Source organism: Silene latifolia, chromosome 2 (assembly GCF_048544455.1).
Source record: "Silene latifolia isolate original U9 population chromosome 2, ASM4854445v1, whole genome shotgun sequence".
NCBI lineage: Eukaryota > Viridiplantae > Streptophyta > Magnoliopsida > Caryophyllales > Caryophyllaceae > Silene > Silene latifolia.
The window spans coordinates 147,691,128-147,708,211 of record NC_133527.1 but is presented as its reverse complement, the minus strand read 5'-3'; the positions used below and the strand labels follow the sequence as shown (position 1 = coordinate 147,708,211).

Here is a 17,084-nt window from a genome sequence, read left to right as displayed (position 1 = left end):
CCTTTGTCATAGTCAAGTCACTATCAAATGTCATAGACAAATGAATAAGTCAAAACTTCTAAAATTGCCCACCAATTTTCGGTTATCATGTGTAATATGGAGTCCATTTTATTTTTGTCAATTGTACAATTGTATGTACACTTGTACATACAATTTATTACAAAACCGATGTTTTTTGACATATTTAGTGTTTTTTTATTTAATTTAAAGAAATTAATTTATTTATTTTTCTCTCCTTTATTACACTTTTTCACCAACCACTTCCTTATAGATTTCATCTGGTTCATTCCGGATCCTTCACTCTATTTCGGTTTTTAAAAATCGTTTTAATCTTTTCTCTCGATTTAAATTTTAAGTTTTTATAAAAGAAAGACGGAATTCGATTTTAAAACCCCTAAGTTCACATTGACTTTCAATTACATTTTCGTTCTTCCTTTTTGTTTTTCATCTTCCCTTTTTTATTCGCATTTTGAGGCGTGCGTGCACCCATGGACGGTTCGAAAAGATGATTCATGTCAGCCGACCCCAAATCATTTTGGGATTAAGGCTCTGATGTTGTTGTTGTTGTACAATTGTATGTCATGTGACATGTGACATGTCTTATGTCATGTTTTAATTTAAAATGCATATTTAACAAATTAAATATTATTTACAAATTAAATAAATCACATTTAACAAATTGACTAGTAATTCAAAATTACTTTCACATAAAATGGTCATTTAAATACTAGTTAGTATAATTCACAACATCTTGTAATTATAACTAACTTATCATTCTCATCTCGCGTGTTTCGCAAACACCGATGAATTTTAGCACTATAACTTCTTAAATTACTAAATAAAATCTTATTTAATCACATTATAATAAGATGTCATTTTCTCTCTTATGATAATAATTTGTTCAATTTTAAGGAATTAATTAATTTGTATCGACATACAATTAATTAACCTTTTTCAATTAAGGGAATCGTCCTTTAGGTGTGACCTCAAGGGATCAACTGATCACCACCGTCGCACGACAGTAATGTCAAACTCTAGCCAGCCAATCATTACCGATATGTGTGGACCAGTTGACTATATATGTAATGTATCATCCCTTTCGTATTCTTGTTATGAGATTTAAATATGTGATCAATATGATCGACAATTGTGATCGCATTATTGTCGGGGACACTTACTCCAACAATCTCCCACTTGTCCTCGACAAGTGTGCGCCACCAATTCTCTTGTCCTATTACTATCTCCCACTCAATACAAGGTGTCTTTCGGGTTGTACTTGCAAGTGACCATATCGAGAGTGGTTTCCTCGATCTGGAGAATAACTTATTTGACCGGAATTATCTACTATAGATACCTTCCGAGCGTGGCCACGCATTTTCAGTTCATTACTCCTCGAGTGGCCCTGAGATATTGTTTTAACCCTAACAAGGGGGTAGACAATTCCTATCGCACTATTCCCTTTGACTAGCCACAGCCATCATAACCCAAAATATGCCCATTTGACCCCATTTATGAAGGTCGTAGTAACATAAGTCAAAGCTAATCTGAAACTGTGTCATCTTAGGCGAACAGTTTTTAGTCAAAAGAATCGACTCATTAGAATACTATAATAGCTCTCGCCACGACCAGGCTATATAAATTTGCCAGAACTCTATAAGCGATCACTGCCCGACAAAGTGTTCCTAACAGTCTGCCTATGTGATCGACTAGTCATCTCACATGACTGTATGACACTGAACTTGCCATCAATCGCATCACACTCTAGTCACTTCGAGACGTCACCTCATACAAGTGACTATGGGCGAATACTATGTTAATCCGGGTTCACTTTAACGGGGTTCAATATCGTCATACAACCCGTTTGGATGTAACAAAGTATAATAAAAGAGTTTTAAAGTAAAACTCGAACGACAAATGTGATTATCACATATGAATAGTCAATGCCTGATTATTATTTCATATTCTATAATCTAATTTGATCTTGTATGTAGTCGTTCATCTCAATCTAATTGAAATGACATGACTCATCATGTTAAGCCTATGAATAGGCATTGTAAGTAGGTCTTAGCAACTCCCTGCTCAACCTTGCTACATACTTATTTTCCTTTAGTAATGCATACATTTGCATTACAAAACTTTCTGAGTATGTGTCTAGATCCAATCTAGACATAGGCTTTCTTGCCTTAAAATAGTTCCCACTGTTTTCACAGTGTGCGGGACTTATCCCTCTTGCACATCCCATGATTGCAAGTGTACTCAATTTCCGTTGTAAATATTTCTCATTGTTCTTTATTACCTAGAACGATTCTAGAAAATCTATTTCTTAAATAATATAGCCACAATGGTATCTTAACCATCCTAATGTGTTTTGATTATGGTTTTGTCGGAAACCATGCGCAATCTCAATTGTCAATTGTCATTTGTGTAACACTCTTACACAAAATTGCATCAAAAACACTTTGCTTTACATCCTTAATGCTTCTACAAACACTTAAGAGTAATTTTTATGGCTTACTTGATAACTATTACTTAAATTCGATTTGAAACAATTCATCATACTCAAGGTATATGAAGTTTTATACATCATTTCCTATTTAATTGATTCGACAGCGGAAGTAAATGGAATCAATTAAATTAGTCATGAATCTTATCAACATAAGACTCCTTATTTGACATTAATATCATGTGGATTTATCTACATAAATCTAGATATTAAAGATTACTATATTACTTCAAAGTTTTAAATCATTCGCAATGATCAATATGTCATCCATATATTAGACTAATTAAAATTTTCGTAACTCCCACTAAACTACATGTATAAACACAACTTCTCGACTTATCGAGAAAAATTTTATAACATGATGAAAATATTGATTCCAACTCATTTATGTCCTACTTAAGACCCTCTCTTAAGTTTCACATTATCTTAGGATTGTAAGAATCTACAAAACTCAAGACATGTATTGAATACATTCCTTCTAATTGAAGAAGTGGGTTTTTAGATTCACTTGTTATATGTATATCATCATAATGAAACACAATCCCTAAGAAGATCCAAATAGACTTAAGCATGTCAACTAGTGCAAAACCCTTTGCCACCAATCAAGCTTTGATATCAAACAATTCACTTGGAATTTATTTCGGATTTTCATGACTCTAAGTCTTGTATTGAGTTGTGACTTAAACATTCTCATGTAAGTCATGAATTCACATTACTTTCCAGAAGTAACTTGAATCAAAAAATTTCTTTGTAAGTTGTAAGGTCTTTACTTTCTTAAAAGTAACACTAATTCATCATTTTCAACAAATGATGACTTTAACCTCCTAGGTTTTGAAGAAACAACGTATTACACAAAACGTCTCATGTCGACATAACATTCTTTGTGGTTCTTGAATAATTTCTCCCACTCTATTTTCTAGAAATAAACTTGTATTTTAGAAAGACAGCTTCACGAGTCACAAACCCGTTGTACTCGTGATTGTAATAAGGAAAAATGAGCATTTGTTTATTTGAAAACTTACAAACATGGTACCCTACCATTTCATATCTCATATGATTCGTTTTAGATTTAGTGGAAAAATAATTTAGACAAAATGATAAAATCCCCAAAAGGATCAAGTCACTCAAAGTAACTTGATTGAAGTCAAAACCATATCGAATAGCGTTTGATTTTTTATCTAACCACACATTATCCCATAATGCGTGTTAAGAGAGATTAATTTGTGATACTATATCACATTTCCTTTGACTTATATCAAAGTCTTCACTTTGATAATCCCATCACGACTAGATCGTGATTCTTTGAACTCTTTGAATTTCTTCAAAGATTTCTCTATTTACCATATTAAGTGAACACATTAGTGTCAACTTAAATCGTTGGTAAAAGTAAATGATCAACCTATTCTGTATCAATGATTTACATTCTCGATCTCCTTTTCAACCAAAAGCACGAGACATCTTGCTTTGAATATAAGATACGCATATACCATAAGATTAACACTCAAATGGTTCCAAGAGTACTCGGTAACTCTTTGCGTTCATCATTCTAGAATTTATACCATAAGATTAACAATCTAACGGACCGTCCGGACTATACCAGACCATAACTGGATTTTAAAATTCCGGTCCAGTCTTCGATCCAATTTTTTTAGATTCCGGTTTTTGGTCCGGTCCAATCGGAATTATTATTAGTATTTGATTTTTTTTTTCTTAAAATACTTTTTTTTAAAAAAAACATTGTATGCTTACTTAATCCAGTCCAACCGATCCAATTCGTTCCATTTGGACCGAAATTTGAAAAAGTAGAAATTCCCATCCGGTCTTGGACCGGAATTATTCCGGCGGTCCTGGAGAAGAATTTTTTTAATTTGGTCCGGGCCCGTCCAGGTCCAGGATTTTTGTCGATTACGGTTCCGGTCCAAACCGGTTCTGGTTTCGGTCAAATGACAAGTGGACCAAATTAAGTGTAAATGATCAAATTTCTCATCAAATGCAATCCTAAAATAAAAAAATAATAACTAACTAAGACACCTCAAAATCAAATATGACAACAAATAACCGATCCGATAGCGGCAACTCCAAATGTACAGTAGGTCTCCCTTGTAACGGGTCGGATCTTGCGACGGGTATTTTGTGAGTGGAGATGGGTAGAGGGGACAAGGTGGGCACGCACTCTCATGTGCTCCTTCTATCACCCCTTATGGGTTTTTTGTGAGTTAATATGGTAACCGTCACAACGGATACCCTCCGTCATAAGGGAGAATTTGTGCCAAATGTAAATGTAATAAGGCACATGTACATAGGGGGAGACGCACATGTCATATGCTGAAAGGCTCCCGAACTGAACCACTTAACTCTCATTCATTCACTTACTCTTACTTCTGTCACCTCCCCATAAATTAGTGACACTTGCCCCCCTTTACATGACGTGATTCAGTTTTTCCCAAAAACAATACACTAAACTATTCCAATATCCAAAATATCCAAAACCTGCAACTTTTTATTCTATTTTATTTTTTATATACTTTTTCCTTTTCTCTCCCATCCTTTAAATTAATTGCTAATAATAAATAATAAAATAAAATATTAGTCCATATTCTCTCACTATCTAAAATAAAAACCCTAAACAAGCCTACAAACTAACCCCCGCCTCCCTCTTTACTCTTTATGTAATAAAATAACATTAAACTCACCACTCACAATCAATCTCAGCCGTCTATTTTCTTAATCCAATGGCTCAGAACTTCTCTACACTCGTCCTTATCACTCCCCTCTCCCCCTTTTAATTCACACTTCCATCAATGGCGAAAACCCTAATACTCCAATTTTCACCCAATTTTCTCTAATTAATTTTTCGACTTACAATTATCGGTAATTTCTGTCTAATTTCAGCTTAAAAAGCTTCAATCTTTTCGTTGTTTATGGAATGATTACGGAGATTAACGATATTAACAATATGACGTCGGATGTAGGGTTACGATCGATCGATTATAGTGAGGAATTAGGGAGAAATTATGACGTTTTTCGAAGTCCGTCCGCGCCGCCGACAATCGACGGTTCACTCGCCGCTATCGGCGGCATATTTTCTGGCGCCGGCGAGATTTCCGAGGATGAGCTTCGGTCTGATCCTGCTTACATAAATTACTATTATTCCAACGTTAATCTGAACCCTAGGTTACCCCCGCCATTGTTGTCGAAGGAGGACTGGCGGTATGCGAGGCGGTGGGAAGGCGGCGCACACGGCGTCGGCGGTGGGTTGGGTGGGATCGGAGATAGGCGAAAAGTGGGGAATAATAGTAACGGTAATAATAATAATAGTGTTAATAATAATGGCGGTGTTAGTAATGGAAATGGCGGTGGTGTTGGGGAAGGTGATCATGGGTTTGATAACTCGTTATTTGCGAAACAACCGAGTTTTAACGGAGGATTGGTGGAGAATGGTGTTGATGGAGGAGGGCAAAATGAGTGGAGTGGTGTTGGGTTACCTGGATTAGGGTTAGGGTTAGGAAGTAGGCAGAAAAGTATTGCTGAAATTATCCAGGTGTGTTTCGAATCGTCTTCTTTTTATTATAAAAGATTGAATCTTTGTGTTAGTTGAGGTTTTAGGGATTTATGTGAGTTTAATGGTTATTGCTTTGATTGGATCAATGGCAGAGCGTGAAGTGCTTCTAATTTAATACAGTAGCTACTTAATCTACTGAATAACTGGTTCAACCCTTGAAAATATTCAATCTATTTTTAGCGCCTTTGACTTCGTGTCTCCGATGGCTTGGAATATTGGATTTATGGTGTTCTGATTTATTTGTCTCTTCTTTGTGAGAAGCTTTAATTTTATAATTTTTATTTGGTGATTTATCTCACTATTATATATCAGGGCCATGGTGTATGGCAACTTACATTACTTATATACATGTAGTATTCTTATTCTTGTTAGGCAGTGTTATTTTGAATAGTAGAGTCAATGAATATTTTGGAGGGATTATATGTAGAGTTAAGAAGCGAAATTAGTCCTTGAAGTTTTTGTATCTTTTTTTGATACAGTCAATATGATGAAGTGAATGACTCAAGGCCATAGGTTTAACAGTGACTGGACTTTGTTCTTGGTGCATATTTGTTATACTTTTTTAGGCATTGGTGATGGTCGATATCCCGTGTCTTTATTTAAAATATTGCTTTGGTAAGGCTTTCGTGGTTTATTGAATGTAATGAAAAAGATTGTCTTGTTTTTGTTTTGCCTTCAGGTTTAGCAACTTCCTGAATGTTTGTGATTTCTTGATATTTTATGTCTAGAATAAGTATTTGTGCCAGAGCTATAGAACTATGACCCTGATTTTGAATTACTTTCTAATACAGAATGATTTGAATCATTCAACCTCTGCACCGAGAATTCCTTCTCGCCCAGCTAGCCGCAATGCTTTTGATGAGACCATATCTGTTTCAGAGGCTCAATTAGCTCCTCAGTCCCCATCAGACGCTCTCCGTACTTCTGGAGACGTACAAGGCAGTTCAGCAAACCACAATGCTAGTGTCTCAGCTGCTCTTAGTTATGCTTCTGCTCTAGGTGCTTCCTTGTCGAGGAGCACAACTCCCGACCCTCAGCTTATAGCTAGAGCCCCTAGTCCTCGGATACCAACAGCTGGCGAAGGAAGGGTCAACTCCATGGACAAAAGAAGTGTCCACAGTCCAATTGCACTACATGGCTCTTCAAATGGTCCAAGTACTACTTCAGATCTTGTCGCCGCTCTGTCGGGCATGAGCCTCTCTGTAGACCCACACATGGACGAGGAGAGGCAACTGAGGTCACAATTTCAGCGTGGTGACCATCAAAACCTTTTCAATTTACACGGGGATCTTGGCCATATGAAGAAGAATACACACTTGAATTCTGTGGACTATGTGCCTTTCCACCAGCAGTCAGTATCCCTTCCAGCTAAAGGATCATATTCAACTATGGGAAAAGGCGGCATTGATCAGAACTACTTTCTGAGGTCTGATGGGTTAATTGATCATCACATGCTTGGTGGGCCAAATTCTCCTTCAAACTTTCAGAGTGTTGGTAGCCCAAGCTCAGCTATTCCCAACTACAGTTTGAGTGGACACAATATTAACCCTGCACTGAATTCAATGATGGCTGGCCAACTTGGTAGTGGTGCGTTGCCACCTTTATTTGAAAATGCTGCTGCTACAGCCATTGGTGTTGGTGGCATGGATTCTAGAGGTATGGGAGGTAGTTTGTCTTCACGAGCAAACTTAATGGCTGCTGCTGGGATGCAAAATTTTAGTCGAGGAGGAAATCACTCTCCAGGGAGTGGTCTTCAGGGACCGCAGTTGGATCCCTTGTATCTTCACTATCTATCATCAGGTGATTATACGGCTGCTGCCCAGTTGGCAGCTCTTGGAGACCCTTCAATTGATGGAGGCAATTCTTACATGAATCTCCTAGCACTCCAGAAAGCCTATCTTGGGACATTGCTGTCCTCCCCGAAATCAGATTCTGGTAGGCCTTACCTTGGAAAATCTGCTGGAATGAATCATGGTTATTATGGCAATCCAGCATTTGGGATGGGGACAGGGTACGGTGGAAATCATCTATCGAATTCACTTCTTCCTAACTCTCCTGTGGGACCTGGTAGTCCCTTAAGACACGAGAGGAACATGAGGTTTCCTTCTACTGGTATGAGGAACTTGGCTGCTGGGATGATGGGGAACTGGCGGTCTGAAGCTGGTGGCTTCATGGAGCAAAGTTTTGGATCTTCCTTACTCGATGAGTTCAAAAGCAATAAGACCAAGTGTTTTGAGCTCTGTGAAATTGCTGATCATGTTGTCGAATTCAGGTCTACAATTATTTCTTGTTTGTTTTTATCATGGTAAGGTAGCTTTCAAATACTAATCCCTTCATCTAATTATCACAGTGCTGACCAATATGGGAGTCGTTTCATCCAGCAGAAGCTCGAAACAGCCACTCTTGAGGAGAAGAATATGGTCTTCCATGAAATCACCCCTCAAGCATTGTCACTAATGACAGATGTGTTTGGTAACTATGTTATTCAAAAGGTAATTGTAGTGTAATTACTGCTTGTATTGTGACGTTCATTTTTTGCGCATTCTAGTTTTTTAAACTCTTGATAATTGGTAACAATTCCTTTCTTTTCAGTTTTTTGAGCATGGCACTGCATCACAAATCAGAGAATTGGCTGAAAAACTGACTGGGCATGTTCTGACACTTAGCCTTCAGATGTATGGCTGTCGTGTGATCCAGAAGGTAAGCTTTTGACCACTCTCTGTAGTCTTGTTGTAGTTTTGTTACTTTGACAATTTCAGCTCACTATAAACTCCCAATCTTTACTGAAATTTAGGTTCTTGAAATAATATTACCATGTTTAAAAGGCTTAATTTTGATGAGATTTACTTTCTTATTGTGGAGCTATGGGTGCTTGGAGATGATATCCGTTCCTTTCAGTTTTTACATTAGCGGTTTGCTAGTATTGGTTCCATAGGGATATTCTCAATAACAGTATAATTCAAGATGACTCACAAGGGCAATGGCTGCTTAGAAGGATTTCCTCAATGCGTCCATGGATTTCTTACTAGTTTACCCTTTCTTATTACAGGCCATTGAAGTTGTTGATCTGGACCAGCAGAAAAAGATGGTTGTGGAACTAGATGGGCACATAATGCGCTGTGTACGTGACCAAAATGGAAACCATGTGATTCAAAAGTGCATTGAGTGCATTCCTGAAGATGCTATCCAATTTATCATAACAACCTTTTACGATCAAATTTTGACCTTGTCAACTCATCCATATGGGTGTCGTGTCATTCAGGTGATGCAGTAAACATTTTTTGTTTTCAAATTAATATTAAATGGAGGGTGAATATGCTAAAAGTTGTCATTCTGTTTTGATGAACAGAGAGTTCTGGAACACTGCCATGATCCAACAACCCAGCGTATAGTGATGGATGAGATCATGCAGTCTATTTGCATGCTGGCCCAGGACCAGTATGGAAATTATGTTGTTCAGGTCTGTTCTAATAAGCTATTTTCTGAAGTAACAAAATTAGTGTGTTATCAATAGATTAAATCTGTTACCAATTGGTTTAGTTATGACAGTTTTTTCACTTTTATTTAATAATTTATATTTGTAAAATCCTCACATCAAAGTAGTAGAGCTGGTTCATCATTAATGGCTAGAGGCCTAGCGTAGTAAATACTATTTGCATACAAATGTGGAGTCTTGTGACTTCTATACGTTTATCCGGCAAGAATTGTTAGGTTGAGTGGTCTTTAATCCATGCACGTATAGGACTCATTGGGGGTGTATCTATAGCATCTATGATTTTGTAGGCTGTGGCGCATGCAGAATAATTGTTTGACTATGTTTGTGTCTTTGTTATCCTTGCGGGGATATGGGGTTCATGCATTTTACGTAATCTTGTAGCTTGTATATTTGTACATGTCATTGACTTGTTAGATATTTACAGCATGTACTAGAGCACGGAAAGCCACATGAACGCACGGCTATAATAAGCAAATTGACTGGGAAGATAGTCCAAATGAGTCAGCAGAAATTTGCCTCAAATGTTATAGAGAAGTGCCTTGCATTTGGGGATGCAACAGAGCGCTCTAACATCGTTAATGAAATGCTTGGATCTAGTGATGACAATGAGCCGCTCCAGGTTTGTACCATTTAGTTCAACCATTATTTAGTTCTTATTTATATATGTAGATTTTAGAGCGTTGACTAAAATGTCGAAACTTTCCCGAGTAATGAACCAGGATTGCCCATTTATTGGATTCTCTTCCAGTCTCCCTTGTTAATTAGCTTTGTATTTGTTTGGGCTGTTTTGTCATCACTCGTGTTAGGAGCAGAGGCTCCCAAAATAACCATTAATCAAATTCGTCACCTCAAAAGCAATAGATGTCCCAGAGAAGATATTTGATGAATGGCAGAGCATTCAATATTTTACCTTCCTGCTTTTCTAAACCGGAAGTTGGTCTTTTGGTCTGCTTAGTGCCACCTGTTCTCTAAAATAGAGTAACAACAGTTCTTCTGATCTCGTTAGGTACAACAACTATAATCTCTCGAAGAATTTTGAACATTTGTGAATATGCAGTCAATTCTTGAATCCTATATTGACTGAAATCTAGTATAACTGTTGGGGTGACCACCTGGTTGATTTCTGCTGAAATCGTAGGTTGGTTTTCTGGAAGGCGCAAGGTGGGGGGAAGTGGGGGTTTGTTTTCGCTAATTCTGAAGTCGACAACTAGTTTAGGAAGGAAACTTTATCACGTTTCCATCTTGAATGCCTTTTGGGTTTTGTCAAGCTAATTTCTTTTCTGATTGATAATTTTTGTTCAGGTGATGATGAAAGACCAGTTTGCGAACTATGTTGTACAGAAAGTGCTGGAAACTTGCGATGACCAGCAGCTTGAGGTTATCCTCTCACGAATAAAAAACCATTTGACAGCACTGAAGAAGTATACCTATGGAAAGCATATTGTTGCTCGTGTAGAGAAACTTGTTGCTGCTGGAGGTAATTGCATTTGTATTATTTGTGTGCAATTGTTGGTACTGTTTTGTACCGCCTTCCTTCACTTGACAAAAGTTTCCAAGAGAAGATTGGGGACCATGATTATATGAAAATGTTTTCGCGTGTTATATCTTATTCAAAATAAAAGTGTACTCCCTCCGTCCTGGTCTATTGTTGTCCTTTGGCTTTGGCACAAAGACCAAGGAAAGAGGAGTGAGCCAGTTATTAAATGACAAGTGAACTAAATTAAGTGTGAAAGATCAAATTGCTTATCAAATGCATTTCTAAAATAGAAAAGACAACAATTGATTGAGACACCCAAAGTGGAATAGAACAACAAATGACCGGGACAGAGGGAGTAGTTAATTGGATTGAATGTCCTATAAAATGCAAATATAGTAAATCCAAAAATGAATAGACAACTTGCTTGCTTTTCAATTAGCATGGACCTCAGAGTCTCAAACCTAGGTTTTTCATCATTGTTACTACTCTCATCATCTCATGTGGAATCCTAGACGGCTACTTTTTTTTTTTTTGGTTTAATGAAAGCTACTAGGGTGCTTATTGATGTAGATGGGATTCAAACCCCAACTCTTGGCAGGACATTGTTTGTCACTGTATCCTTATGTCAAATAATAGTGCTATAATATCGTTGTAGATGATTCACTTGAAGTTGTTTATAATACTTCTAAATGTAAAAATTCTGAAAATTGATAATTTCTATATTCCACTGGAGTTTTCATACTCTTCAAATTATCAAGAGGAGAAATTTGATTGGTGCAAAGATTCCAGTGGAACGAAGGAGTATGAGGAAAATGGTCAAAGTTGAAATGAACTGACGAGCAAAATCAAATGGGGAGAATAAGTTTGGGATGGATGTAGTATTACAATTCCGCGAACATGTTTTAATATCGTTGTCATTATATTTGCTACTTGGCTATCTTGCAGAGAGGAGAATCAGTTTGCAGACTCCTGGATACCCAGCCCCGGCCCCGGCCCCGGCCCCAATGGCATAGAAGTGAAAGACGTTGTACAGCTAACTGAGGCTAGTTTGAGTGTGGCTCTCTACCCTTTGCTTTGCTTTCCTTTATGCCTACTATGGCTCCTGTCTATTTATTTAGGTTGGACGCGAGCTAAACGAGAAATAAAAGTTTGTTGCTTGTACTTGAGAACATGTAAATTAGTAGGTTTTTTTTTTTTTTGAGGATATAATACCTAGAACCAGCTTTAGGTTTTGAGAGGCTCAAATGGTACAAGAGGTACCCGGATGCCCCCTTGCAGAGAAAGAAGAGACTAAATTTACTGTACAAGTTCTGAGGGTGTATAGAGAAAATGTTGGGAGGTTAGTGAAAATTGTGACTTGTGATTGTACAAAATGTTGCTTGCTGGAGAAAGAGTGAGCCTTTGATGTTTAGGGTTAAGAGGCTATAAGTTTTCCCTTACGTGTACCGGATCGACAATTTTATCTTTGAAAGAACAATTTCCTCTTCACTTTGATGTTATTGTATGTTTGTTTTTATTAGTGGCTTTAAACTTTAGTTGTTTAAACTAAACTCAAGTTTGGGTGGTGAATGTCACTGGCAAATGCAGAAAAGATTTTATTTCTGCTGTCTAGTTTTACTGGGTATATTTTAAAGATGGTAATAATGGTATTGTAGAAAACTTTACTAGTATATACTCGGTATTAATTTTGTAAAACACTAAAACTAGATCTTCTGAACCGAATACCCTGATGCCTACTAGACGGATGCATTTCAGTGTTTCAAGTCTCTGTGCTGAAGGTGTATCATCCTGTGTGGCTTGGTTGATCCTGGGTTTAATGTGATTGCTTTAGTTGATCAAAGCATGTTTAGGAAAGTGAGACTTTGCTTAACGTGTGTCAATGAGACAAAAGATACGCTTGTGTTCGGAAGGTGTTGCTAGCGTTGTGTTTTGTTCTCTTAACACTTGATTGATTTTGATTATTCTGTAACACCGCTCATTAAGTTGTGTGTTTTCATAAATACGCCATGCTACTGACGTTTGCTCTTCATTATTCAGCTATTTTTCTTTGATTTTTTCAATTTATTTCGAAAATGAGTCATGGGAGGTATAGTTCTCGACGTAATTTCTATCTTGGGTAGTACGGAAACACTCTTTTGACTACTAATGTGCAGAGATAACAGGATGGAAAAAAATACGGGCATCACGCATTAGCTTTTACTTTTGATGCGAAACCCCAAATTTAGTATAAGTTCAACATTCCTTTACGAGTTCTTCATTTACGAGGAAATGATAATCGTAGCAATTTGGGTTGGTAGATGTGGTATATAATGACATTTTGTGTAAATGGTGTTTTTAAGAAGAGAGTAAAAGTAAGGGTAAAGAGGGAAAAAATAGGTGGAGTATGTAATTGTGGCCTTGTGGGTATAATTGTGGGTTAATAGGTGAGTATGTAATTGCATTTTGTGTAAATATCAAATGGGTATAAAGATAATTTGGTAATGTTGTGGGCCAAATAAAGAATGTTACCATTGGTGTGATACGGCCGTATTAGATAAGTGTTACCATTAATCTGGTATGGAAGGAGTACTAATATTTTGCCCCTCCCAAACTTTTCTTTTTTACTATTCCACACTTTCCGTCAAAAAATTCTTGTGTCCTTAGGGAGTACCGTCCTCCTCACACCTAAAATTAATCCACCAAATAAAATATTATAAAAGGTTAGGTGTAAGGAGTACGGTCCTCCCGAAAGGTTAGGTGTAAGGAGAACGGTCCTCCCGGAGGACACAAGAATTTTTCTTCCATCAATTAGCAAAGACTTAATTTTAAAAAATAAAAAGTTTACATTAACAACGTAGATTAAAGAAAAAAACCAAAAAAAAAAAATTGAATTAACGAATAAAGATTGAAAAAAAAACTACCTGCTAGCTAATAAAACCTACCAGCCTATAAAATATAAGTATTACATAAGAGGAAAATTTTTATTACAGCCTTTTAAAAATCACTTTTTGAAAATTACAGCCTTATATAATTTTTTTTGTAAATTACATCCAGAATATCGCTTTTCTTCTAAAATTGCACCAGCTTCAGGATTCCGGTGAATTTTGTCAAAATATGACCGATATACCCTTGTCTTGTTTTAAAACTTACCCAGATTTCTTACCCTCTCTCTCTCCTTTCATTGTTTTCGTCTCCTCCTCTTCTCTCTCCTTCAAACTGTGTTCTACACTTTACACTTACAACTTACAAGCTATATTCACTGATTTGCCGATCTCCGTATATCAATTACAGTTTAAAATTTGGGTTAAATTCAATTTGGCTGCTCAAGATCTCAACACCACTTTTACCCTAAACTTCCAAGTTTTTCAGCGCTACAATACCCTAAGACGATATCGACAACACAATGGTGACAATGGAACGGGGAACAATCCACTAATGGAGGATTGTACTTGCCTGGAAAAAACCGTGTTGTTTTTAAACGCCCCTAATTTGATACTTCGTATAAGGTTATTTTGTCAAAATATTACCAAAACTGAAGAACCCAAATTATTTTCAATTTGGGGAAAATTGATCTACTAAGTATAGAAGAGAGATGATGAATAACACTAATTATTTTTAAAAGAAAATAGAAACAATAGAATTCAGTTAAATTGATTAGGGTCGAATTTGAAGAAGATGGGCGAATTGGATTAGGTGAAAATGTTGAAAAAATGGAGAATTAGGAGAGATGGAGTTGTGAAATGTGATGAAAATAAGGGATGAACATGAACATAAGAGAATATAAAAGATTAAGGGAAGGGCATTTTCGTCATAAAAGATGAACTTAAGTGACAAAAATTCAAATTTGCATCAATTTTTAATCGGAGTAAATATTTTGGCTGTAATTTCTCATCGGAAGTGATATTCTGGATGTAATTTTCAAAAAAAATTATATAAGGCTGTAATTTTCGAAAAGTGGTTTTTAAAAGGTTGTACTTAACAATTTTCTCATTACATAACTCCTAATTTAATACACCATACTTTATGAGACTGTTTGAGACCATCTAGATTTTAAACCTTGCAACCGCCATTTGCACTCTGCTTTTACCTCCTGAATGATCTTCTCAGGCTTGATTAGATAGCCTTCCTTCCAACAAATATTTTTGGTCTGCCAAATCCTATACTGAATAGCACAAAACAGGGAGCTAAAGAGTAAACGAACAAAACCAGTAACCCGCCTCATTCTCAGAAAAACACTTGCAGAAATACTACCCATAACCTGAATCTGCACCCAACTCAGCAGCAGAGTATAGCAACGTTTAGCAAACACACTATCCTGAAACAGATGTATATGGGATTCATCACCCATACCACAGATATAACAGGTTCTGTTATCAACAATACCCATTTAATTAACCAGAGGATAAAGGTATGTTTTGGGATGTTCAACTTATTCCATACCTCAGTAAACCAAAGAACTTTACCATTTTCAATTGGACTCCGCCATTTATAGCCACTGTCAATATTGTACTCTGCTTCTTCACCCAGCCATTTCTCATTAACAAAACCAACTTTCATTTTGTCTTTCACTTCACAAATCTTTCTCCAAGGCCAAGAAATAGAATTTGTAGGAAAATAATCCTTCCATGAGGACCCCTTCAAGTATATGTTATCAATCCATTTAATCCATAAATGGTTCTTCTTTGCAACTATCGACCAGACTAGTTTTCCTATAGCAGCAAGGTTCCAGATTTTACTATCTATCAAACCAACTCCATTCTTCTTGCTTTTACATAAGATGGTCCAAGAGACTAATAGAGCTTTAGAATAAGAATCAGTCCCTTCACACAGGAAGTTCCTACATAAGGCTCTTATCCTATTCATCACCCCTACAGGCAAGATGAAAATTTGCCAGTAATTATGAATAGTTGAAAGAACAGATTTGACCAAAACAAGTCTCCCAGCATAGGAGATTTTCCTGCAATTCCACCCCCTGATCCTTGCAATCATCTTGTCAACTAGAATATTGCAATCCAGCTTTGACAATCTCTTATGCGATATTTTGACACCCAAATATTTAAAGGGTATGGATCCTTTAGTGAAACCAGTATACTCAAGGATGTCATTAGCAAGTTCGGGTGCAATGTCATTATAGATAATGTCTGACTTTTCAGAACTAATATGGAAACTAGAGGCATCAGAGAAACATTTAAAAACCTCCATGATAGAAATGTTAGACTTCAAGCCCCCTTTGCAGAATAAAAGGAGATCATTAGCAAAAATTAAATAAGAAAGTCTTAAACCTTTGCATAGTGGGTGACACATAAACCCAGAAAAGCTACTAACCTCTTCAAGAAGTCTACTAAGATACTCCATACAAAGAGTAAAGAGCAAGGGAGAGATAAGATCACCTTGTCTTAACTCTCCTTTTCCAGGGAAGAAGCCATGAGGTTGACCATTAAATACAATGGAATAAGATGGAGTAATGATGCATTGCATAATTAGAGCTATGATCTTGGGAGGAAAATTCAGAGTATACAACATTTGCTCAACAAAAACTCATTCAATAGAGTTATCAGCCTTTTTGAGATCAACCGTCAGTATGCATCTAGGGGATACATTTTTCCTAGTGTATAATCTCACAAGGTCCTGACTGATGAGTATGTTGCCCATAATACTCCTACCCTGAATGAAAGCATATTGGGCAGGATTAATGATCTTAGAGAGACCATCAACAATTCTGGAACAGAGAATTTTTGAAATGATTTTGTAAATCAGGCACAGGCAATTGGCCTGAATTGAGTGACATTGACATGATTATCAACTTTAGGGATTAAGACCAGATTAGTAGCATTAATCTGTTTTAGAAGCTGACCATTGTGAAAGAAATCTTTAACAGTCATAATCACATTATCCTTGATAATCTCCCCACTTCCCTTAAAGAAACAACTAGTATAACTATCAGGCCATGGACTCTTATCATCAGGAATTTCAAAAAGAACTTTCTTGGGCATTAGTAATAGATGAACCTCTAAGAGGTTTGTTCTCATGCCACATAAGCTAATATACAAACTCAATTACCTACAAA

General features: G+C 36.7%; 1 protein-coding gene across 1 annotated transcript; it reads left to right on the top strand.

Annotated features, from left to right (window-relative positions):
• Nucleotides 1-4,808: 4,808 nt before the first annotated feature.
• On the top strand, nucleotides 4,809-12,526 carry LOC141643098 (pumilio homolog 1-like). Its single transcript, XM_074452127.1, has 9 exons — nucleotides 4,809-6,044; nucleotides 6,857-8,337; nucleotides 8,416-8,557; nucleotides 8,658-8,765; nucleotides 9,115-9,327; nucleotides 9,415-9,525; nucleotides 9,986-10,180; nucleotides 10,864-11,038; nucleotides 11,984-12,526. Exons 1-9 carry the CDS (start codon nucleotides 5,430-5,432, stop codon nucleotides 12,049-12,051), a joined length of 3,108 nt encoding a protein of 1,035 aa, XP_074308228.1. The 5' UTR covers nucleotides 4,809-5,429; the 3' UTR covers nucleotides 12,052-12,526.
• The last annotated feature ends 4,558 nt before the right edge of the window (nucleotides 12,527-17,084 follow it).